Below are 26368 nucleotides of genomic sequence, written 5' to 3' on the forward strand. Positions count from 1 at the left end.
CCCACACGTATGGGTTTGATGAAAAAATGTTTTTTTTAATTTATTGACGTATTAAAAAAAAACTATTCACTAGATCTCGTTCAAACCAATTTTCGGTGGAAGTTTGCATGGTAATGTATATCATATATTTTTTTTAGATTTTTCATTCTGTTATTTTAGAAGTTACAGGGGGGGGGACACACATTTTTTCACTTTGGAAGTGTCTCTCGCGCAAACTATTCAGTTTAGAAAAAAATGATATTAGAAACCTAAATATCATTTTTGAAGACCTATCCATAGATACCCCACACGTATGGGTTTGATGAAAATTTTTTTTTTTTTTAATTTTTATGACGTATTAAAAAAAAACTACTTACTAGATCTCGTTCGAACCAATTTTCGGTGGAAGTTTGCATGGCAATGTATATCATATATTTTTTTTAGATTTTTCATTCTGTTATTTTAGAAGTTACAGGGGGGGGGACACACATTTTTTCACTTTGGAAGTGTCTCTCGCGCAAACTATTCAGTTTAGAAAAAAATGATATTAGAAACCTAAATATCATTTTTGAAGACCTATCCATAGATACCCCACACGTATGGGTTTGATGAAAAAATTTTTTTTTTTAATTTTTATGACGTATTAAAAAAAAAACTACTTACTAGATCTCGTTCGAACCAATTTTCGGTGGAAGTTTGCATGGCAATGTATATCATATATTTTTTTTAGATTTTTCATTCTGTTATTTTAGAAGTTACGGGGGGGGGGGACACACTTTTTACCACTTTGGAAGTGTCTCTCGCGCAAACTATTCAGTTTAGAAAAACATGATATTAGAAACCTCAATATCATTTTTAAAGACCTATCCATAGATACCCCACACGTATGAGTTTGATGAAAAAAGATTTTTTGAGTTTCAGTTCTAAGTATGGGGAACCCCCAAAATTTATTGTTTTTTTTCTATTTTTGTGTGAACATCATAATGCGGTTCATAGAATACATCTACTTACCAAGTTTAACAAGTATAGCTTTTATAGTTTCGGAAAAAAGTGGCTGTGACAGAATCGGACAGACAGACGGACATGACGAATCTATAAGGGTTCCGTTTTTTGCCATTTGGCTACGGAACCCTAAAAAGGCGGTACATTTTTAAAAATATAGGCGCAAAGGGTCTCCCATATAAAATTTAAACTTTGCGCCTTTTTCTACTGCCAAACTGGGTGTGTTTGAGTATAGTTTCAAGTCACCATAGAGATTTAAAAAGACCGTATCTGTGGTAAACGGTTACGTTTCTTACCAAATGACTATATTATGTAATTTTGAATTCGTTTATCTTGCTAATTATGTAAAATGGTACATTTAAAAACAATATCAAAAACGTGTAAGCCGGGCTTTTTCATTTGATACCGCCGACCACACTTTCTTGCAAACAAGTTGACTAGAATAGCAATAAGACCCCTCACAAATAGCTTTTGGGTTTCTAGGCTCTTATATAGCTCCAGAACCCCTTGATTGAGCCTGCTCATAATTGAATTTAAATTAGTACAAAACTAAAGTTATTGCATAACAAGCTATCCTCTGAGAGCTCTTAAAAAAAAAAATGTCGAGACCTGCCAATAGCCAGTCGTGTGTTCCAAGTTGAATGTATGATTTTTTGTCATATTATTTGGACCCAACATGGTTCGAAAGTTAGAGGGAGGGACTCTTCTTTTTTCTTTCAGAGCGATTATTTACAAAAATATTATCTTTATCTAAAAATGGTCATGAAAGACCCATATTTGTTTTAAAAGACCTATCTAATGACAGCCCACACCGTAAGTTAAACACTACGGTTTAACTAACTCACGTTATTTTTGACACTTGTGCGACATGTTTCGGAGAACCTATTAGGTCTTCATTTTCAATCATGTCTAGTTCATGTGAGCATTCACGCTAGTCATATTTCTTTTTTGCTAAAGTTAGACTCACAACCGTTTAAATTCGATCCCATGCCGTGCTTATTGTTAGCTTGGCTCAGTTAACTATGAACTGCATACATAGGATTATGTATACCTTATATTTCGTAAATGAATGACTTATGACGTCACAAAGTTTATGACTTCCCCTCCCTCTAGTCACAACATGTCACATTTTGTTGACCCCCTCTCTCCTCCTTAACGTGTGATCTAATTAATGGATGACCTCTTATGGCTAGTCCGGTTTCCTCAGAATGTTTTCAGGAAGGTAGTGTTAATGAACATAACAAAATATAATAATACTAGGCGAAATATTTATTTATTAATAGGGCACGCTTCTCTGCATGTAATGCATCCCTCGAGCAGCGCCCCCTTCCATTTCCGCTTCAGGTTCGCCTTTTATTGGAAGATTTCTGGAAAAAAGAAAAACCTATTATACCTATAAAGTAAAATAATCAAAAAAACTTTATACAAAAAAAGTAAACCGACTTCAAAAAGGATAAAATAAAATATTATACTTTTTTAAGTATATGCATTACCAACTAATATGTTTGAAGTCGGTGCCTTATCGTCAGTTTATATTAAAATTTCTGATCACAATATCATATTGTTGCATTAAAACTACTTTGATTAAGCTAATCGCAAGATATAAGGTAATTGCAGCAAAAACAATTAGAAGTCTCACAAGTTATTTTCTCAACACATTATGACGTTAAGATTTTATAATTAAATGAATAGTTAAAAAAATATTCATATTGTCCATTTCTGCCTGAAACACAAGGAATCCTAGTTAAGGTATTTGTTAACCACTTTTCTCTAATAACAATTCTTAGTCTTTAAAAGCAACCAACGTAAGTACAATACTTTTTCAATGGATATGGTAGGCAGCTGCCCCCAGTCTCCCATTTAAAAAAATCCATGTACATGGGTATGTGTTCGGTCACCGCAGAGAAAATTTGAGGAGTGGAGCCCTAAACATGGTAGGTAAACCTAAATTTAATTTATTCATAAAGTGTCCAATGTCCATGCAATTTTGCAGATACATCACGTAAAACTAACAGGTGACTTGCATGGAACGACTCTGGGTATCTATGTACCTAATCGCGGAAAACGTCAAACATTGCACAAATATTTATACTTAAAATATTATAACAACGGTTATATGTATATGTAATCTCTTAATATTTTAGAAATTACAAAATAGTATTTGACTACCTATTTGTATCCGATTTAGCAAAATGATGAGTTGTAACAAAACGTACTAATCCCGATTCAAAGTAATCCCCATTGGTGTTGTCAGGGATTACTTTGGCGATCTTACGGTTTACAAGAAAATATCGATTCTGTCCATCCATTCGATTTATTCTAAAATTTCTAATTATGATTTTGCAGTTATTACATACCAACTGAACGTTTAGCGAATGAATTCCTTTTCTGTTTAGAAACTGTACGCCATGCGGTAAAGGTTATGGAAATATTTTTACTTGGGTACTGTGCCTAAAATTTTAGCAACCCCATATGCCTCCTGAACACCTCTAATTTTCTGGGAAGACTATCCAAGCGTCCTTGAGTCTGTAAACAATCCAACACTTTCATGATTTGGTACTTTAGCTACACGTAGCATTGAATAATACTTACATAAATACATATGTAAGAGTGGTAAAGAAGTTGCATATAATAACAAAAATAAGGTATGATTCTGCATTGAAATATTTAGGTAGAAACACTTCAAATACAAATAGCACAAAAATCCACATTCAAGCCTCATTTGTACTTCATGGTCCCTAAAAATCTACGTAAGAGAATAAATATAAATATTTTGTTACTGACTGCGTCTTTTTGCCTTCATATGTCTCACTGCACATCCATACTCGTGTTTTTTTACCTTCTTATCTCCGGTGTCAGTGGTATTCTGTACCAAAATGGACATACCTTCTATTCACCACAATTACAAATTGATCCAAGTACCGGCTGACGGTAGACTGAGCAATGGACAAGCCATGGTCTTTTCCAGTTCCCCGTTAGTAACTACCGTCAGCCAATAGGTGCAGTGATGTTAAAACCTAAAACAAAGACTTGTAAGTAGGTATATCATTATGAAATAATGATTATGATCAAGGTGGTAAAGGTAACGGGAATGATTTGAGGAATAGTGCAACATTATATCTTTACTTTAAGATGTGCCGGCAATCCATCGCCATGTTGAGGCTTGAGGTCGGCGTCAAGTTCAGCACACATAGAGTGCTAATTCTTTCCGCACCCTATATATGCGCCATAACTCCTCGTCGGGCTTATCAAACGGGTTGCATGCATCCCTTATGGCCCGGCGTTGAAGTTTTCTGTCTTGTTTTTCTTCGATAGCAGCAGCTGCCAAGAAGAAATGATATCTTGCCATCCCTGAAAAATGTATTGATAATGTTATATGTAAATAAATGAGTTTGATTGTATATATAATGAAAAACACAGATACTTACTGATATTTAACTCCAAAAATTTGTATTTTGCACCATTTATATAGCACAAGAGCACTTATCGTGACCCAGTGAGCACTAGGATAAAATAATCAAAGTCTAGCCGTCAAAACTCGACTATATATTTAATTATTCAACAAACGTTGCCATTTACCGTCTATCGCTGTCAAAAGTAGACAAAACGGTATAAATGCTATAAAACGATATAAATCTAGACAAGTGTCATTTATATCATTTAACTTATCCACTTATCAACTAAGTTTAAGTCAGAAATTTAGACAAATGACAAATTATCCACCGACCATGTTATGCAGTAAATCATTTAACATCTATCGCTGTCAAAAGTGGAAAAGACGTCAAATCAATAAAAACTGGATAAAATGTTAGTTATATTATCATTTATACAGCCATATCATTTATAAAATCGACCATAATAGCCCTGCAGACCCACGAATTATACTCCTTACATTAAGTACTTCAAGTCCATTCGCTGTATGCCATTTTATTTCTTATTTCCAGTAGCATTGAACAAACGTATGCGTCAACTTTAAATGGATTTAAGTTATTTTGTCTATCAGGCACCGAATGTGCCCTATATTGTATAAAAGGACTGTCTCAGATCAAAATTAATGGTAGTTACAACCTTGTTCAAAGGAGTTAATGGACGAATCATGACTTGAAATTTGAGTGGCGCTTGAATTTTCTTGACTCTTCGCTACTTTTGAGTTTTACTGTAAATAAAAAAAAATACATAAAAACCTGCATGCCGCTACCGTTTACGACCGAAACGTGATTATATACCGTTAAAACCCGTTCTCGCTAAATAATCTGCATTTTGTTTTTGCGTTTATGTCTCACACCTCACGAGCACACATTAATTTAATGCGCTATAACGTTTTATTACTGTAATATTGTATTTTAATAACCTGCACCAACCATGGTACAGGTATGATTAAGGTTAACATTTCAGATAGACCTTAAAACGATGCATTTATATTTATTTTTGCACGGATCGATCCCTACTGGCTGCTATTCCAAAAGCTTACTGAGCTTAGGCGGGTAGATTTTTTGTAAATTGGACAGAATTGAGGAATGATATAAAAAATAAATGTTTGAAACTGCATTATTCATACCTAATTTAATCGTGAGATTGTCCTTAAACTCATGGACAATAACAATTGATCGTTGCAGGGATTTTGGGGCCCCGATAACTGGTTTTTACAAGCACTTGACTCGCTTGGGCTGGAAAAATCCACCGCACTGACACAAAATAACTCAGTAGCCGCTGGCTAAAGAACTACTAACAGCAAAACTCCTGTTCACTAGAACACCTTATGTCTTCGCAATAAGGTTTAAAAATGACCAGTCAGCAGTGTAGACGGTATTTCAATCGATAAGTGAGCGATAATGTAGTAATCTGTGTACGGAGAGCGAAAGTTAAATATGGGAAGGCTTTGCGTAAAGTATCGATAATGAGTGGCATTAGGTTTTCCACAGTATCGATGATTGCGATTGATGATTAGAGTCGATTTACGTGATATGTTGATGGAGAATTATGTCGTTAGTGGTGGCTTAATAGGAAGTCGGTTATTTTGTGTTATAGGTAATGTAGCTGAGGATTAATTCTACTGTATAAAAATTGTGTTTGAATTACGGTACTAACGTGTTGTGGGTTTGTTATGTTTTCTTAGTTTACGAGTTGGTTTATGGTATTAGAGTTAACGTATCTTTAGGAAAATGTTGTTATAAGTAAAAATGGCCTTTATGGTGGATATAAAAGGTTGAAGATGTATACAAAAGAATAAATAAAGCAGAAACAACACGAAATGTGGCAGTTGGCACATACAAAGAACAGAATTAAGTATTAAAATCATTTCCAAATCATTATTCCTATTTTAGGTTTTAGCAGACTGACGAATTCTATCGGCTTTACTGTTTTCATAAAATTGGAACTTCATTACATTATATCCTAAATTGCAAAATATTGCATCTATCTACCCTCGAAAGACTCCCGCCCTTCGGCGCCGCCTCTCCTTTCCATAATCACTAAATTACCTCTGTCTTAACATGCAAAACTGGAAAAATAAATATCTCCCGTTTACTGCCAACGAGCTGTATAACCACCAATTTGGTACGCGATTAACGATTAACGCAAAAAATTCAAAAACTGGTCTCGAGAACCACTTGATTGGATGATTGACGTGCCCTTTTATAGTGTAGAAATTAATTCAGGACACACTGATAATGGTATGTTATTGATACTGTAAACAAAATTATGGTCCGGTATGAGGCTGGAGATAATCGGCGCTACGTTCGTCAACTTTTGCTGCAATTTTATTTGTAGGTATCTGTGGGAATAATGTCCTAGGGCGTGATTAAAATTGTCTTTATTTATCTTATAAAATTGGGCTTACATACATTATGTAACAGAACGAAAGGTAAAGAATGAGACGCATTAATGTTTACGTCATACTGAGCAACTTTTACTGTGGGACCATCCTCGAAATCGCGGAAAAAAAAAATTGACTCGCTCTTAGGAAATTTCAACATCAGACCAGCATTTATGAAACAGCCAAAACTTTTCGCGATTTCAGGGTTTGTGCCATAGTAAACGTTGCTCAGTATGCCCTAAACATTAATGTGCCTCTTTCTTTGCATTTCGTTCTTTAACATACTGTATAATGAAAACAGGATAGAGATGCCTGATTGCCTGTTGATGAAATTTTTAATCTAGTAAGTTCTCAATTTTGCATGCATTTAAGTTATATCCATGGTGTTCCATGATAGATTGTAAGATTATTATTTTTGGTCGCTTGATATATATAACCGAACCTGACAAGATTAAAATGAAATCACGAAATAAACCGTTGCCAGTAAATGTTAATTGCTCGTTTAGTTATATGAATGATGAAGGCCAATGTACAGTGTTGGTGCAATGTACAATGTACAGACTCGAGTCTTTTGTCTTGAGTCCTTATCGCAGAACTTGTATTTTGTTTACAAATAACTTCGAAATGCGTTGTTTTTATGTAAAATTCATGGATGTACATAACATAAATCATAGAATAACGCCTATTTACTTTACTGTAGTTTAGTTAAAACCTACAAAATTGTTGACCGAGTCTATCCGGAGACTCGAATCCTTTCGAGTTGCGCTTAAAAAAGACTCAATAAAGGACTTAAAAGACTCAGAAGTTTTTTAAGCTCCGAGTCTCATAAAAACAAGTCGAGTTCTTCAATTTGGACTCAAAAGACTCGAGTTGCTACCAACACTACCCATGTAACTAAACGAAACCAATCGATATCTCAAATCACTGACAGTTTTATCGCCTTAGATTGTATCCGACTTCCCATCAGCATACTTCAATGCCTATAAACTTATCCAGCTTAAGATACCTACGTGTCAAGTTTCTCTACCGTAAAGCTCAGATTCTCAGATTTGCGACGTCTATCTAAAAGCATTGTAGTGTTATTTCCACTCGGCTCTCTAAAGCCCGGCTTCGTGTCTCCTCGAATCGGTTTCCACGCAGATTTGCAACAGCTTTAAGTCATAAACATTAAGACTGGCATATTAGCGTGAAAAAATACGCTTGCATTTACGTCGAGGCAATTCCATTTAACATTTGTGCTTTCAGGCAAAATATACCAATGCATCCGTTGCCAGAAAGGCGCTACCGACATTAAAATACAATTGGATATCGTCTTTATGGGCTACTGGTACAATGTTGCTTTTTCCCTGAAAACTATGTATTTTCACCACAGGTATAGTTTTTATGAACGGTAAAGTTATCTTTGCCTTATTGCGTCGGGAAACGCAAATGTCAAACCGGCATTTAAGCCTCAGGGAGCGATGCCATCACTCGAGAAAGATTGTTTTCGTGTGCAAAAATATTAATTGGCTGACAATTTATGAGTGTATTGTAATGGACACGTTCTGAGAATTGATTTTTACTTGAGTGTTTTACTTACTGTATATATATTCGTGTTTTGTTCAAGATTTAAGATATTTATTGACAATCTTAAGATTTTAGACTTAAGTGGCTGATAGACGGGCGAGTAAGTTCGCGAACTTATGGCTCGATGACTTTTTTCGCTTGTAAAGTACGCGTACTTAGGCTGACACACGAGCGAAAAAGGTCGTTGAGCTGTAAGTTCGCGAACTTACTCGCACGTCTATCCGGGACTTTAGAGTAGGGACATACTGCAGATACACAGAGTACAAGTAGACTTAAAATCATAATAAATAGCATAAAATTGAGTCATTTGTACTTAAAGTTGTTTAGAAGTAACATAACATAACCCAGTGTCAGGCCTACCCGATTAAGAATTGCTTCGATGTGTCCTCATATTGCGATCAATTGAACATCGTTATTATTTTTAATAGCTTGATAATTTATTTCCATCAATCTTGTTTCAGATCTGCCGACCGAACATAAATTGCACCGCGCCCGAGAACAAATGGCGGTACATCGTGGACTTCGAGTGTCTTCGCACAGACGAGCCTAAACTCATCAAGGAGATGCGGCTCTCGTTCCCTAGCGGGCATTCTTCCTTCTCAGCGTATACTATGCTGTATTTCTCGGTAAGTAGAATCTTTACGGCCTTAGAATAAATGGCGGTACATTGTAGACGTCGAGTGGCTCCGCACGGACGAACCCAAACTCATTCCCAGTTCCTTAGCTGGCATTCTTCCTTCTCCGCGTATACTATGCTGTATTTCTCGGTAAGTATAAACTGGCGAGTGAGAACAAGTGGCGGTCCATCGTGGACTTCGAGTGACTTGCACAGACGAACCCAACCTCATCAAGGAGATGCGGCTCTCCTTCCCTCGCGGGGGACTTTCATTATCGTTTTCTTAGAAAATGGTACCTAATCGCTACAGGAAGATGGAAAGACCGATGCCAAGTAATTAAACACTTTTAAAGATAAGTACCATCCGCTGTCGCCAGTTAGCAATAACCATTGTCAAATTACACCTTCTGATGCTACTATTAATTTGGTTTTTTGCACTAAACATAACACACGCTCTGCCTTGGATCTTTGCCGATCGTTTGCAATCAATCCTAGGTACATTTGACTTGGCATTATGTTCGAAACTTCCAGAGATCCTCTCCTGATATTCAAGATCAATGTGAGGATGATCGTCTATAAGGGAAGAACGTCTACAAGCTATTTCGGAGCTTTTAGCTCAGGTGGGTAGAGCAGAGAGAGTGAAGCTTTTCCTTTCTGACTGTGTCTGAGAGACATACGTATATAAATACGAGAGATCTTGCCCTATGACGATGACGGTGGGAAGGCCTCATCAGCAATATATTTTATATGCCGGTTTTCCCCACATTGACCTTATTTCTTTATTCTTCCAGTTCTACCTCCACAAACGCTTCACCTGGCGCGGCTCCAAGCTGCTCCGGCACGCGATCCAATTTTTGCTGATCATGCTAGCATGGTACACCGTCATGACACGAGTATCTGACTACAAACACCACTGGAGCGACGTGCTGGCCGGCTTCAGCATCGGTCTGCTGGTCGCTATAGTCGTGGTGAGTGGAACATGTCCATAGTCCCAAGCTAACCATGCCGGCTTGGTTGTAGTCATGTTGGACAAGCATCGCTGGAGCGACGTACTGGCTTCAGCATCGGGCTGCTAGTGGCCGTAGTTGTTGTAATTTGTAAGTTGAAGAAACGAAAACATATTAACGAGAACTACAGGATCTCGGACATTTCTTGTTCTTAGGCCATAAAAATGTTATTGGATCGTTTTGGACAATACATTCGTTGTATTATTTTAATAGCTATTTATATAAAAAACATACATGTTGGTGGCAAATAAACATATGGCCATAACACTCCTCACACTCGTTGAGCTCTGGCAACCTTACTCGCCGGCAGGAACACAACACTATGAATTGGGTCGAGTGTTATTTGGTTGCGGTTTTCTGTAAGGTGGAGGTACTTCCCCAGTTGGGCTCTACTCTAAATCTGGAATGACATCCGCTGTGCTATACCCTAATACCACACAAAGCGAGATGACATTTACAGTGCCTATACCTCTCTTTTGGCCGTAGTTTAAGGACATACCCGGGTTTGTTTTATTTACGGTAAGTAGCGAATTGTCGGTAGGTCACTCTGATGTCTGCTGCCAGTATGTATCTACGGCACGGAACCACCACTTTACCAGTGTTTCATTTTTATTTGCCATATACATGACCTGTCCCCTCGTTCAATACACGTGAATATGCAACACAAATTGACCTTAACATTGTGTAGCGACATTGACACCATCTTTAAACTGACTGCCGACGATCGAGATCATATTAGCATCTCCTTCACTCCTGCAGGCCCTGCAGCAACTATGCAAGTGTGAGCGCGAGAAGTATTACGACCCCGGTCGTCAGATTGTTTTGCGGGTAGTATAGACCAGAGATTGTCCTTTGTGATTCAATCAGTCCAATTGACACCGCTATTGTTACCATATTTTGGAGTTAGTGAAATTGCCTCCATCAACAGCAAAGCATCTAGCGAATTATTCATTTGTATTTTTTACGAATAAATTTAGTTATTTAGGACGATCAATAAGAGTAACGAGTAGTCTCATTCGGAATAATTCATAAATGCAGTAAGAGTCCAGATTTAGCAAAATCAAAATATCGCTCACATTTCTATTAAAATAAGATACCTATATAATATTGCATACTTTCGCCTTACACAGTCTTCAAAAACTTGTACGCTACTTCGCTACTACTCGCGCCATCTATTGCATATTCTACAAACTAAAATGTCATGTTCAATATCAGATTTTTTAGTAATTAATCATCGTTTTGGTGAGATGTTTACCTGCACACAGATACAGTAACTAAATATCTTCAATTTAATAATCGATTAATTACCCCGTAATTTTTCTAATTCCAGTTCACATTCGTCTCGAACCTCCGCAAAACGCCACGCAACCGGCAACCCGTCAGCCACCACGACTCCGAGCTCCAGACCAACGGCAACACCCGCTCGGCCTCCAGCTGGCGCGTGTGACAGTCCGACGACGAGTGACCGCAGCAGGTCATCTCCCACGAGTATTGAACCGCAAGTGTAGCTTAATTGAACTCTCAGGTTTATTACAGCGCCATTTGTGTTGGGTACTTCGAACTACGGTAACTATAATTGTTTGTTTACAAATAAAACGGCAAAACCCACTCGATTTCAAGCTAATAAGTTTGACAGTCAGGTCATTGGCGTTAAAATAAAAGAAATCTTACGAGTATTGAACCACCGATAATGTATATTCTTCGAAGTTAGAAAAAGGCAGCTATTGATATTAACGCCATCTGTGTTCGATACTCGGAACTACGATACAACTTACTTAGTCAACTGATAGAAAACAGAACTGTTATGAATATAGATTTCAATATTTGATTTTAGATTCTATTGTACTGCGAGGTAGCTAAATGTTTGTCTATGGCTTAATGCAAATGCATCCTAGATTCAGTCTTTAATATATCGATAGATGGCAGTGCTAAAATATCATACGGAGGACTACAGTAAATATTATTTAAATAGAGAGTAGATAGTACTACAATAGTAAAAAATATATTCAAAAACCTATAAGAGTTAATAAGTTAGTTACTTAGTTATAACCTATTCTATTCAGAGTCGGTTTTTTGAACTTTTTGAATTCATCGCCTAGAGTTATTTACGTCACGTAGGATCTTTCTAAAACTTAGTTTATCTTCAACATAATGTCATCTTCATTAGTTTTCATAAAGGTCTTAGTGCCCTTTTGCCTTTTCGAATAAAAATGATTATTTTAAGGAACGAGTAAAAAAATATTAGTCAAGTAAATTTATCGATTTAATTATAAAGAAAGTGTATAGAAAACATTGGTATAGGTGTTTTAGAAAAAAAAGTACAATTATAAATGTTATTTTAAAATATAACTTGACTTCATTCAGTTTTAAGGTGATTTCTGAAGTTGGATTGATTTTCAGCCTTAAAAATCGCCTTATAATTATTTAAGAATATTATACTACTTAAAGTTTTTCGTGCAATGTGTTATTTATATATTTATACACTATTTATTCTTATACAAGCTTTCGTTTAGAGTTTGTATAAATAATTAAAAGTACAATTTATTAGTTCTAATTTTAGCGTAGCCTGTAAATAATTTGTTTTAAGGCATTCTATTTTAATGCATTTATTTGTTTAAAAAATAAAACATGCACAGGCTCATTTATTTACTTTACCATAGATAAATAAATTATAACAGACGCATGAAGTGAAGCAACACGTTTAAGGAGTGTTGTACTTAATCTAATTAGATGGCGCTGCACAGAATTTTACAATTGACTGACAAGATTTTCAAGAAGTTTCCAATGCAACACATTCACTGCTATCGCTACTTGCTACACGCGTATTCGATAACACGGTTTATCCTGTTTGTAACGAAGAGCCCCTGAGAACAGAGAACAGTTAATTTGTTAAACACAAAACTCAAATGGCAATGCAGCGCCATCTAGTTTCGAAAACCATTACATGCGTCTACTGTAGTTATTTGCTTACGAATATTATAATTGTAGAATAAGATACCTCTGGTCTAGAAGACTCGAGGCATGTATTTGATACTGTGATATAGTAATGTAAAAATATTGCAGACTGGTGAGCAGTGTACGCGATAATGTGGGAAAAATAGTAACTGTGTGTTTTATTGTATTGTAAAGTTTTTTCACTATTATTTACGATGAGAAAACACACTTTTTTATTTGTATACTGAATTCTTCTGATTTTTCATATCGTCTTAATTTATTATCTATATTTTCAGACTTTATTTATTTTCAGCTTCACTCGCCAAGCTTTTTTTACGTAAACTATTAGTCTTAATATCGGTATCAGGAGTTTTCCATATTTTTGTTGGTACCACTTACATAGTTCTCAGTATAATAATAGTTGTGAAAAAGCTTATTGATTCCCACCCATATTATAAACGTAATGGTTATATAATGCAAGTCTATTTCGTACTAGTTTAGTTAGAAAGAGACAAAACTAAGCATTTTAGATGTAAATTAGTTCAAAATTGTGACTTTTGTAACGGTGGACGTAAAAACGCCATTGTGGCCTTAAACATAATAAAAATTAAAATATATATTTGGATGAGTTCCGCTTTGTACATACTTGTTAGTTAAGTTTTGTTAATTTTATTTTACATTAAGATGAATTATTTATGTAGGTGTTAAATAATTTAAATATAGTGGTCGTTGAAATTTGTTGGTCATTTTAATTGACCGAAGTTTTATCATCTGGATTTCAGATTCATTCATTTCATTTAGTATAAAGGCTCATTATCAAAGTAAATTTTGCAGTCAACTAAATTTACTGCTATCTGTCGACAAAGGACTAAAACTCTTAGAATGACATATGGCTATTATCAAACGGTGTCGCCATCTAGTCGAGTATAGGCCAAAGGTATATGGCCATTTGGCCATCTATTCGAGCATAAATTTTTCTTGATTTTTCGAGGCACGTTTTTTTCATACTTTATTTCTCTTATACGGAGTTATATATCTTTGGTCGATGAGAAAGAAATCAAAGAGTAGAGAGTTAGAACTCTTAAGTCAAATAGCATGAAATAGTAATGTCACTAGATGACGCTTTACAAACGCCACTAGTAAAATTATTTGTGTGTGCAAATCAATTTTCTACTTTATTATTTTACCTGTTCATAGCAAAGCTTTGTAATGTGGGTATATATTAGACGACGATATACATACATACTTATAAATAAATACATACTTAGATAACATGCATAACTCAGGGCAAATATTCGCGATGAACACACAAATTTGCCCTTACCAGGACTCTTCGTAGGCAGCTAAAATTTTCCAAATTGTGAAATTGATGGAAACGCCTCCGATGAAAATCTCAACTTTTTAAATGACCAAAAAGTTTCATGTGACCATTCTAGAATTATAGTTTTATTGACAACTATATATGTTCAAGACCCTGTATATTGTATAGCATAGCGTTTTGGCAGCGTCTCTAAATTGTTTGTGAACGCTAGAGATGCTATTTTGAGTTTTACATTAATGAGAAGCATAATTTAAAATAAATAAAAATAATGATGATAATATAATGGTTTTATTTAGTCAAACCCAAACAAAATAAGTATTGCGGATATTTCGAAACACTACTTTTTCCGTTATCATCGGGTGAGAGTCTGTGCCATATGCCACTTGCATTGGTTTGCAGGAGAGCAAAAGCAATATTTCTTAAATATAAATCTTTCAAAAAAAAAATTTTTTTTGGAAAGATTTATATTTAAGAAATATTGAACTTATTTATCATTTAGGCACATACGCTTACTATTTATAGTACCATACAAATATTTTCAATATATTTGTAATCATGAAATAAAAGCATTTTTATTATAGCCATATCCGTTTATGATAAGTAAATGTTAAACGTACAGTCAGCGTCAAATACTTTGTAGCAACCAAAGTAGCCAAATAGTTCGGTACACTATATATTTAGTATGGTGTACCGAACTATTTGGCCACTTTGACTGCTACAAAGTATTTGACGCTGACTGTACAATGTATGACAAGACACAAAATTTTGAAATTGTCACAATTTTTGTTATAATTTTCTGTTAACAAAGTGAAAATTATCCTATAGTAAAATACGGACATGGCATCAATTTTCAGAAAGGTATTTTTTAATAGATGTCAATTACAGCATATTTTTTGTTATTTTAGAAATCATTAAAAAACGATTTTCCAAAAATAGATATGGCACAAACGTATACTCAGTCGAAAGAATAAGTATCCTTCTGAAAAATTTAAAAATACAATGTATTTATTTATAACATTGATCTGTTTATTACTATCATACTTGATACGTGGCTAACACCTCAATCATTAAAATGAATGTTAAGATTCTAAAGAATAAACAATACAAAGACAAATAGGTTGGATACAAGGTACACGTCTATAACACAACCTGGTACTTAGGTATCTTTATTGCCCAGCAAATAAAACACATCGCGCAAAAGGCGAACTTAATGTCATAAGGCATTCTTTATAAGTCAACCTTTAGGCAAAGCAGATAACTTGTAGGCATACCTATACGGTAGATCGTGAAAAAACTGGTTGAAACTTTTTTATCATCTGATGATTAAAGTGTATGAATCTTATAACTCTTATAAGTAAAAATAAATATTATCATAATCCAACCCGCAAGGAAGGAAACACGTAATTTCACTTATCAGTGACGGTAATTCTTTTATTATCATTCGAAAACAATCCTCAGATTGCAATGCAGATATTGAAAAAGACAACGCGCAAGAACAAACCTTACAACCATCACATTAGAGTTTATAATCCAACGAAACTAAATCGCGAATACTGAGGGCTTACCGCGTATACCGGAGTTCCCAAATAGCGGGCATTTTTCTCTTTTACTCCAAGCAAGGCGTATTTAGAGTGACGGAGAAAGATGTCCGTAATTGGTTAAATTCGGTTTTCGCGGTAGGCATTCGGACAAGATTTTAATTGCGATATTGAAGGTGAATAGATTAGTCACTAGTATCAGTTGTGAGCGGTGTCCTCGCGTCGCGTGACGTGTCCGCTAAACTACGAGATATCGTGATTGTTTTAATAAAACTGCATTTCTTTTCTCACTTTTGTTTTGTGTCATGGCAAAAGATAAAAAATGGCAGCTGCTATTGGATTTGTTCGTGATAGCGTGCGGTGAGTTTTTTTTAAATTTTATGATGGTCTTGTAAAAAAACGGTTTGTTTTCCTTAATTTCTGTACCTACGAAATCGAAATATTTGGAGTGGATTATAAATAAGTACTTAAACTATTGATTAATTAGTTGCACTAAATATAAAATTGAGGTAGGTACCTAATACTCGGATTAGATATTCATAATTACTTTCATTTGTTCACATTAGGGTTGCCATAAGTATAGGGCCGTCGAACGGGACAGTTGTGTTTTTATGATTTCTTTTTAAATTGAACAAGGAGGTTGAGGGGGGTGCAATCACAGCTCCTGTGAGTATCAACGGGACAGCAAGCTAAACTGGGACACGGCAACCCTTGCAAAATTCTGGGCATTGACGGGGACACTGGGACACCAAGCTCCAATCGGGAACATGTCCCGGTGTACGGGGGACGTATGGCAACCCTAAACTACATGTGTTTTTTATAGGTAATACGTAGGTAATTCACAATTTTTTTACATTTCATTGTACCGGCTATAACAATCTGTTATTCATATGGTACTGAATATATTAAACACAAATACAATGTTGCTAGTGAAATGAACGGACGGGGCGAGTCATGTCGACAAGTAGATAACTGACCGTACCCCGCTTTATTTGGATGCAACCTTGGAGGATTTAACAACTGGAGTCGCCTTTAAGAGCTTACCCCTTTGTCGAAAACCTCAGCCAATATATTATATGGACTACCGTTTATCTAACATGGCTATTTGTACGTTACGTACGTATTATAGTTTTGTACAGAAAATTACAGACAAGGCGTCTCCAGTTGTTAACTTTTCCAAGCGGCCAAGTGTTAACTGGGAGAATCAAATTTTAGAACGAATCTTTACTTCTCTGGCGTTACCAAAAATGTCTCTGGCGTAACCAAGAAAGATGAATAAACCAGAACTTATCGTTATCGTATCTCATTCTTCGAATCCGACCATTAGTTTAACGAACCGCATATTCATGCGAAGTTGGGGTATCATTACGTATTAGCAAAAATGTATGTATGTTAAAGCTAGTGACATGGCACATGAGTAAATTAGGTGCCTTGGACAACACGTAAAGTATTGTAGTAGAGACAGTAGTGTAAACTAGTGTCAAATTCAGGTTATAGTTGAGTTCTTAACGTAAGAATTGGTTTTTGACAGTTCTGAATTGACCCTTATAAATATATGAAGCTAAGATCTACCGTTTAACTGATAACCTTAACTTCATATATTTTTCAATTCAATTAATAATTGTCAAAAATCAATTACATAGTTCCGACAACATATTCCGTAGTTCACAGTGCAACCCTGAACAATGACGATGAATTATTCCATTCAACCGTGTAATGCGCTTGTAAAAACACTTCGTAAAAAATTGATTGAATCAAATTAGTTTTTGTCAAAGGAAAACGTAGGCGAATCAGCATCTTATACAAACATTGCAGTTCATCGATCTCTTCTTCATACACACGAATGAGTCATGATATTTAGTAACGGAACAAGCTGTTGTTTTTTGCATATTCATATTCGTTTATTGCAGTCACATACCTCTTCTTCTTCTTCCTCGCGTTGTCCCGACATTTTGCCATGGCTCATGGGAGTTTCTACGAAAGTTTTTACGAAAGCGACTGCCATCTGACCTTTCAACCCAGAGGTTAAACTATGTTTTACTGGGATTAGTCCGGTTTCCTCACGATGTTTTCCTTAACCGAAAAGCGACTGGTAAGTATCTAATAATATTTCGTACATAATTTCCGAGAAACTCATTGATGCGAGCCGGGATTTGGACCCGCGTCCTCCGGATTGCAAGTCGCACACTTACTGCTGAGCCACCAGCGTTTTTTTAGTGCAGTCACCTACCAAAAGAAAAGTGACCAAGCCCTCTAGTGGCCGAGGGTGGAAAAGAAGAGCCCGGTTCGTTTCGGGCTTTAGTATTGTATATAACATCTATTTCAGTAAGAATATCACACACTATACGTAAAACAAAGTCCCCCGTCGCGTCTGTCTGTATGTATGTATGTTCGCGATAAACCCAAAAAGTATTGAACGGATTTTCATGCGGTTTTCACCTATCAATAGAGGGATTCTTGAGGAAGGTTTAGTTGTATAGTTTCTTTAGGATTTGTGCAACCCGTGCGTAGCCGGGTGGGTCGCTACTTCGCTAGTAATTTATATATTATGTAAGTATAGTAGTATGACTACTTACAAACACAAATCAATAAATTTTGTTATTAGACCTTGCGCCACATCAGTTTGTCTATCTAAGTGTGCTATTATTGTCCCCTGGCTGACGGGACACGACAAAAGCAAGAAATAGTTGATCCAACCCTGAAACTAAAACATTTTATCCTATTTATTATTTTCAGAAGTTTGTCATAAACAGATAAAATTTAGGTATATACCTTATATAATTTTAGTACCATCTTATCTGCGTAACTTGACTACGTTATATAACGAACGTAATAAAGCATTATCTAATCATTTCTAGTATAAACTTATGATAATATCTATAATAATAGCTTTTTAATCATTTATTTTATCGTTGCTTAAATGTACCTATTGTACCTAGATTATGTTACCTACTTGGTCTGGTCGTTTTGTTTTCGTTACTCCACTCTTCGGTCTATTATTTTCTAAAGTTGTTAACATGATGTCCGTAGAGTTAGACTATCGGCCTGATTCGAAGAATGAAATACGATAATGATGAGTTCTGGTTTAGATAAGTTCTCATTTAGATATCGTTTATATGTCGTATAATAGACAGAAGCAGCTCGATTCGGGCAACCATTGTCACTTTGACGTTAGAATAATCGTAGATAGATCTATTTGGATCACAGCGGAATCGAAATAAACTTCAATTTTGACATGTCGTTTAGTTATCGATCTTTTAAAGATCTTTCCAAGATCTTAAACGTGTCTTAATCATTCTTCGAATCGGGCCGCAAGACAAGTTGCTACCCGGTTTGATGGGTTCCATTGTTCTGTGAATGAATTCATTATTTATTTATTTTAAACTTTATTGCACATAAAAAAAGAGTACATCAGGCAGACTTAATGCCAATAGGCATTCTCTACCAGTCAACCATAAGGCAAAACAGAAAAACTTCAAGGTGGGTGCAGTGAGAATTAAACAAAAAAAAAACCGTAAATTTTAAGCGAAATAAAATTTCTAAATAAATACTATAGTATGTTTCATTATACCTTATGACTATGAGTACATGAGTATGAGTATAAGTCTCTTTGTTTTAATTATACCTATTATACTTCTTATAATTAATTTTATTAATGCAGCTAGGTTAATATTTGCTACACTATCGCATTGGGCACCTGTCATGATAGCTGTAACGTTATTGTAAATAAATAAAAATACATCTGCAACGATTTTGATAGCAAACAGTGCAACTCTGTTATTTTGACGTCGAAATTCTATGAAATGATGACGTATAATAAAACACCTGCACTGCGTGTGCTATTAAAATCTTTACAGATTTGTTTTGGCCTAACTATATTACATTTGTACAACTTTAATGTCAAATGTCACCAGGGGAGAACAAAAACTAGTTCTCGAAGTTAGTTGTAAATAAAAGAATGTATTTATGATGCGAAATAATGGTGTGTACCTACTTATTCGATTGTATGAATGCAACATTCAGACACGATTATTGTTTATCAATAAATGAAATAAATAAATCGATATCAATAATTTGATTTTCAGTGTGCGTACCGCTACTGGCGTTAACGCAATGGGCCTACCCATTCGAGCGTGGTTTCTTCGTCCATGATGACTCCATACGGCTGCCTTTCATGCAGCAGAGCGTCACAGAAGTTGCTCTAGGTCTCGTCGGCTTCGCACTGAATATAGCTACAGTAAGTAATCACACCTGGTTCACCTACTCATCAATGATGATTCCATTATACGGCTGCCGTTTATGCAGCAAAAGGGGCGTCCATTAATCGCGTCATATTGTATAGGGGGGGGAGGGGGTCAGCAAAAAATCACCAATGATCACCACAGGGGACGGGGGAGTATGGACACGTATCACGTGTATTTTTTTTTCATCTGTGCTCTGTGCTATACTGTATTATAGTCAATAAAATAAAAATAATAGTTTTCCGCCCTTCCTTCCTTTCCTTCACGTGTACTTAGGTTCATTTGTTAGAAAACTGTTCTTTAGCTATCGAAAAAAATACACGTCATATTGGATGGGGGGGGGGGGGGTCCTGAAAATATCACCAAAGATCACCATGGGGGAGGGGGGGGTCTAAAACAAGCCAAAAACGTATGACGCGATTAATGGACGCCCCCAAAGCGTCACAGAAGTTGCCCTCGGTATTGTCGACTTCGCATTGAATTTAGCTACAGTAAGTGATCACACCTGGTTAACCTACTCGTCAATGATGATTCCATACGGCTGACATTTATGCAACAAAGCATTACAGAAGTTGCCCTAGGTCTCGTCGGCTTCGCACTGAATATAGCTACAGTAAGTGATCACACCTGGTTCACCTAATCGTGCATGATGACTTCATACGGCTACCGTTTAGGCAGCAGAGCGTCAGAGAAGTCGCCCTTAGGTCTCGTCAGCTTTGCACTGAATATGGCTACAGTAAGTAATCAACGTACTGAAACTGTGGAACACACTTACCTTATCTTATAATGGAGCACTTTAATTGCCGCTTATACCGTTAATTGCCGCTCTGTTGGTGGTTAATAAAATGGTAGCCCAATTACAAATAATGGTTAAACTTACCTATACAATATAGGTAACAATTGAAAGTCACGATTAGCGCGACTTGCATCGTGACTTTAACCATCGTTAATGTCATTCAATAGATTCAATTCGACTCACGATCACGATATCATGAGTCGAATGTCATGTCCAAGATATAAGTAGGTTCATTAACTTTCCTTATTTTTCTCAAAAAATTTAAAAAACGTTTAAAGGACTCCCATTTGATTTTATCTTAGGTACTCAATCTGCCTAGGGAGCGTTCTCATTTTTAGGATTTGTAAGAATAAAAAAAATACAAAAAACTTCAGATTCATAACATTCTTTACTCATGTAGACTTAGCCACAAGCATTTCCGAATCGTCATCAAGCTAATTATCAAAGTTCAATTACCCACTTAGCTATATTTTAACTTATAGTGACTATAATATACATTCTCAATTCCTCTGGTTCCAGATATTGATAATCGAGTACCTACAAAACCGGAGGGAAAAGAACCCCAACCAAAAGTACCTCTTCGGTTTCACGGTACCAGCGTGGGTGTGGCAGAGCTACAGCACTATAAGAACGTTCACATTTGGCGCCGGGTGTCAACAGCTATTGGCCAATCTGACGAAATATGTCGTCGGGAGACTAAGACCACACTTCATGGATGTAAGTACCTAAATGGAATCTTTATACAACCAGCCACAGTCTAACAACTACGTGTATTTAGGCTGCAAACAGTATGTGCGTTACGTTGCGTGTTTTGCTAATTTGCAGCATTAAGAGTTACCTTTGAATGAACTGTACCTCGTTTACTAAAAATGTTTTATGGAATTAATTGTTCTGAAATTTATAATAAAATGTAGGAGCCCCTCCTAAACAATGTGGACCTTTAAGACCTATCAACCTTACTTATGGCCAGAGTGGAGTGAAGTGGGGTCATTATTATTTTAATACGTTTTTGTGTATATTTGTACTTCCCTAATTACATAGGTTGTGTCAAAACATCAAGGGATCTACCATTAAGTTCGTAATTAGGAGTTTTTCTGTATTTCCTCTCCGTAAATCTTACCGTATTCGAGGCAAGCAAAATATAAGGTAAATGGTGTTTAAAAAACCATGACTGAAACATCGCTGAAAACTATTAAATATGATGCCATCATGACACTGACGGACACAACGACAATTTGCAATGGTAAAGCAAAAACTTGCATACAACATAATGAATATTGCTGTATTTGATCAAACTTTTGAAACAGTTTACCTTAGCAGTCGGCAATGTAGCGTAAATTGCATGCAAGATCTTTCTAGTCTACACTTCGCTTAAAGATAAAATGATAAGTTATCTATTCGCTTATCTATTACATTGTTTCCCTAACTATTTAATGTTTACGCGTGAATTATTTATAGATACTATGAGTGGTATAAATAGTATGAGTAGTTAGTACCAGTAGTAAAGATGAGTCTTTACAACTTTTGATATTGACATTTAAGTGAGATTTCTAAAGATTTGTTTATTTATCGGTTTTGTTAGGTCTTTGCAACATTTGAAGACCAAGTCTCGGAAATATAGGGTATTCTCAGTATGCGCGAAGTTTCCGTTTGGGAAAACAAACTGTCAAGAGTGCGTGCTGTTACAGATATGTAAACGTTTCTAACTAGAATATTCATATTGTCAATGTTATCAGTCAACTGTGAAAGAGTAAATGTGTTCCAAAAACAGGGCGTACTATATTTACAAGCCTGCTTGACAAATATCTATTAAAAACGTGACAAAAATCGCAGTATTTGGTGTGAACTCAGTCATTGAAACTATATTTCGTCGTCGGAACTTAGTTGCGTATAAGTTCTACTTATTCCGTTAGCATAGGTCGTGTCATTCACGAATACGCGTCCCAAGACTAGCATTGTTATTTAAGGTTAGATTTGACAAATCTGCATGTCATCGTGGATGAACTATAGATATGATATGAACTTCTTAAGCATCTTCAATGATCAGTATAGCCCCATTATCTATCCAGCGCATTGGGCTCCTCCTTTTAAGTAATTTGTCCAACTTTTTCTATGATTTGGTACCTATAAGTTTCTGGCAATAATGTGTATATCCTATTTACAATTTCAGGTATGCCGACCGGAATACAACGAGACGTCGTCAGCGAACGCACTGGGCTACATCAAGGTGTACACTTGCGCCACCCGGCTCGATCCCGCCTACCAATCTTACCTCAAAGACATGCGGTTATCCTTCTTCAGCGCTCACTCCAGCTTCGCTATGTATGCGGCGGTGTTTTTCATTGTGAGTTCTTTTTTCTCCATCTTGAAGATGAATTTTTGAACGCGCTGGGCTGCATCCAGCTGTACACTTGCGCCACTCGTCTTGACCCCGCCTGCCAACCCTACCTCAAAGATATGCGGCTGTCCTTCTTCTCCAGCTCACTCCAGCTTCGCTCTGTATGCGGCAGTGTTTTTTTATTGTGAGTCCTTTTTTTCTGCATCTTGAAGTCTAACCCCCATAACGCGCTATAAGCCTCAATTAGTTAATTTAGATTGATAAAGGATTTAGATAAGATAAAGCTTTTATGAATAAGGGGCAAGAGAATCTTTAAACCAGTGACCGATCCAGGATTTTGGTTTAGGGAAGTGTTTGAAATCAATGAGGGTAGGGAGTCTAAAATTTTCATGGAGGACCTCAGATGCTTTTGGTGCTTAAGCCCCTTAGACCAACTGAAACCGATACTGCTTTAAACCATTCTGAATCCAACCAATGACAACCGGACAAGTATCTTGACTTACTTGCCACAGAACCCAGGCTCTGTATAATATATACTTCTAAAAAAGCTAGAAAGCTGTTTTATGTTATAATTCTGTTATTGTTAAGCTATGAAATATCATGAAATATCTGCCATTACTGTGTTGGTATGCCTGCTAGCTTAATTCATATTCCACCTATATACGTCCCACTGTTGGGCACAGGCCTCCTCTCATGGGCGAGAGTACTTGGGCTATAGTCCCCACGCTGGCCCAATGCGCAAATTCACAAATTCACCTTTGAATTCCTTCGCGAATGTACGCAGGCTTCCTTACGATGTTTTCCTTCACCGAACAGTTAGTAGTAAATATCAAATGATATTTCGTACATAAGTTCCGAAAAACTCATTGGTACAAGCCAGGATTTGAACCTGCGACCTCCGGATTGAAAGTCGGACACAGATCCACTCGGCCACTACGGCTGTAGCTCAAATATATAGCATAAGCGTACCTATTAACTTACAGAAATTCCAATGATTATATTGATAGATATGTAGTTGTCGCGTTGTTTCTAGGTTTACATCCAATTCAAAGGCAGATGGCGCGGCTCTAAGCTGCTTCGCCACGCTGTCCAATTCTTCGCATTGATGGGAGCCTGGTATGTGGGGATGACGCGCGTGGTGGAGAACTTCCACCACTGGAGCGACGTCGGCGTGGGTTTTATCAACGGCGCCATTTTTGGATTTTTGGTGGTGAGTAGTTATTTAGTATCCTTCACTGTTTGCCAATCCCTGGGTATAGTAAGTTTAAAGGCAGATGGCGAGACCTGAAGCTGCTCCGCCACGCTGTTCAAAAAACATTTAAGTAGAGGCATACGATATACATAAACAAAAATGTTTTTAACGATCGCCGACACCAAATAAATGTGAAGTGGATGAAGATTAATAAGACTGCGAACACCTCAATAAAAAAAAATTACAATTTTGTCCCTCTCACTCATGGAAAACACAGAGATGGACATAACATTCTTCGAATTTCGATTTTCATGGTAAGCAGTCTGGATTTAAATTTCGAAGGTTTTAACTTTTATTCTACATGCTAGTACTTACCTATTCTCTTAATTTCCAGGTGATCTACATCCTGAAGCCCACCACACGCCTGCCCATGACCTGGCAGGACGCGCCGGCGAGCGCGCTCCCGGTGGCGCGGTGACGCCCGCGGCGCCAGCGGTTCAGACTTCTGGTCGTGCTGCAGTTCATACTGATGACGATACTTAATAAATGATAGTGTGTTAGTTCGTCAATTCGTGTCAAATATGACTTTTTGTAGCTTGTGACAACTGTATAGTCTATCGCCAGATATCTGCCAAAAGCTTTGTGAATCGATTTATACTGTCCGGCAGTGTTAACAGCCAACATTTGTTTTGCAAGACACCTACCATACCCATCTACAAATACAGTTATGGCAAGTGTTCGCGAAAAGCAATGTATGACTCCTTTTTCACGGGATTTATATCGAATATGTAGTTGTCTAGCGTGAAAGTAGTCAATCGCTGTATAACAGTTTTGAATGATTCTCGGTTAGTTTCACTATAGACTTAAATCGACCGGGATATAAACCATGATTCAAAAACAATATAAAAGGTAATTACGGTTTATATTCCGGATCCCGGTCGATTTAAGTCAATCGCTGTATGATCTTCTGCTTTCTTTCGCCGCAGAATAACTGCCAAAAACTATGAAAATGAGAATCGATTCATGTCAAAATAGCATTAATTAACTACTACGCCCATGACACGTAATATTAGTTGCATATAGTGTCGGAAACATGTGAATATATATTATGAAACATGACAAGGACACTAATTAGTATCATCTTTGTTTATTTAATCTTTATTAATCAACAAACGCAATCGTTGAAAGTTTATTTAAGTATTGTCTCCAGGTATTATTTAACCATGAATGTTTGAACGCTCTGGCGCCTAACGAAAAACCGCCTATTCCACCTATCCCTACTGCGATATCCCCACCAGTGTGGACATATGGAATATTTTTCCATTTAGTTCTACTGGTAGGGATACATGGAATCGAGTTGTCCATCTGTCCCTCCCAGTTTTTAATGGTAGAGCAAGATGGAATTTATTCCATTTATCCCAATCACTTTCCCCCTAGTAGGGATACATGGAATTTCTTCCACTTAGCCCTACCTAATTGCTGTTTGGTAGGGCAATATGGAATTTTCTCCACTCAGCCCGACTTTACTTGCTGTTTGGCAGGGATACAAAAAAAACGGCACCCTGTTACTAAGACTTCGCTGTCCGTCTGTCCGTCCGTCTGACATGTGACTGTATCTCAAGAACCGTGATAGCTAGAAAGTTGAAATTTAGATTCCCAACCCATCTCAACAGGTTTTTCATGATTAGTGCAAATAAGTAAGGGCCAAAAGAGTTAATATATGTATGTTTAGATATTTCAGATATCAGTTTTACTCTACATATTAGACTTAACTGACGATGACGCGAAATAAACACTCTAATTTATATAAGTAGGTAATAAAAAGGTTTCAAGTAAGTGCTGATAAAGAAATATGGCCAGTAATACAAGTACGTCATTTAAAAGTAGATAAACAATAATATAATTCACATACTGACAGATGTCATATCGTTTAATGGAAATTTGTATTTATAGAAACACGCATTTTATGTACAATGCCTAGGGAAATAATAATATTACAAAGGGGTCGGGGCGAAGTATTACT

The 26368-nt window shown here is 36.5% G+C and overlaps 2 protein-coding genes and 1 long non-coding RNA gene across 4 annotated transcripts in view; 2 read left to right on the forward strand and 1 right to left on the reverse strand.

Annotated features, from left to right (window-relative positions):
• LOC133527560 (putative phosphatidate phosphatase) overlaps positions 1 to 14523 on the forward strand; it is a 101521-nt gene extending 86998 nt beyond the window's left edge. The window contains exons 4-6 of the mRNA XM_061864616.1: positions 8824 to 8988; positions 9770 to 9946; positions 11316 to 14523. Coding sequence (XP_061720600.1) covers positions 8824 to 8988; positions 9770 to 9946; positions 11316 to 11432 — 459 coding nt within the window. The 3' untranslated portion in view covers positions 11433 to 14523. The remainder of the gene's footprint in view (positions 1 to 8823; positions 8989 to 9769; positions 9947 to 11315) is intronic.
• Positions 2236 to 4856, reverse strand: LOC133527579 (uncharacterized). The gene is made up of 2 exons (XR_009800897.1): positions 3339 to 4856; positions 2236 to 2348 (listed from the first exon to the last, which is right to left on the reverse strand). It is a non-coding gene; the product is annotated as an uncharacterized LOC133527579 (long non-coding RNA).
• Positions 14524 to 15920: 1397 nt separating the features above from the next.
• Positions 15921 to 25778, forward strand: LOC133527564 (putative phosphatidate phosphatase). Of its 2 annotated transcripts, XM_061864621.1 has the most exons (6): positions 15921 to 16138; positions 19864 to 20015; positions 21335 to 21532; positions 22986 to 23159; positions 24187 to 24363; positions 24740 to 25778. In XM_061864621.1, exons 1-6 carry the CDS (start codon positions 16084 to 16086, stop codon positions 24821 to 24823), a joined length of 840 nt encoding a protein of 279 aa, XP_061720605.1. In that variant the 5' UTR covers positions 15921 to 16083; the 3' UTR covers positions 24824 to 25778. The 2 variants fall into 2 exon arrangements, with proteins under 2 accessions (XP_061720605.1, XP_061720606.1); XM_061864622.1 differs by lacking the exons at positions 15921 to 16138; positions 19864 to 20015 and adding an exon at positions 20549 to 20632.
• Positions 25779 to 26368: the final 590 nt, after the last annotated feature.

Source organism: Cydia pomonella, chromosome 18 (assembly GCF_033807575.1).
Source record: "Cydia pomonella isolate Wapato2018A chromosome 18, ilCydPomo1, whole genome shotgun sequence".
In the NCBI taxonomy this organism is placed as follows: Eukaryota; Metazoa; Arthropoda; class Insecta; order Lepidoptera; family Tortricidae; genus Cydia; species Cydia pomonella.

Excerpts from the sequence above, each read along its gene's own strand:
- LOC133527564 (XM_061864621.1), top strand. The coding sequence starts at position 16,084 with ATGGCAAAAGATAAAAAATGGCAGCTGCTATTGGATTTGTTCGTGATA. Across the intron at positions 21,533-22,985 it reads TAAGACCACACTTCATGGAT|GTATGCCGACCGGAATACAA; the intron begins GTAAGTACCTAA and ends TTACAATTTCAG. Across the intron at positions 23,160-24,186 it reads ATGCGGCGGTGTTTTTCATT|GTTTACATCCAATTCAAAGG; the intron begins GTGAGTTCTTTT and ends CGTTGTTTCTAG.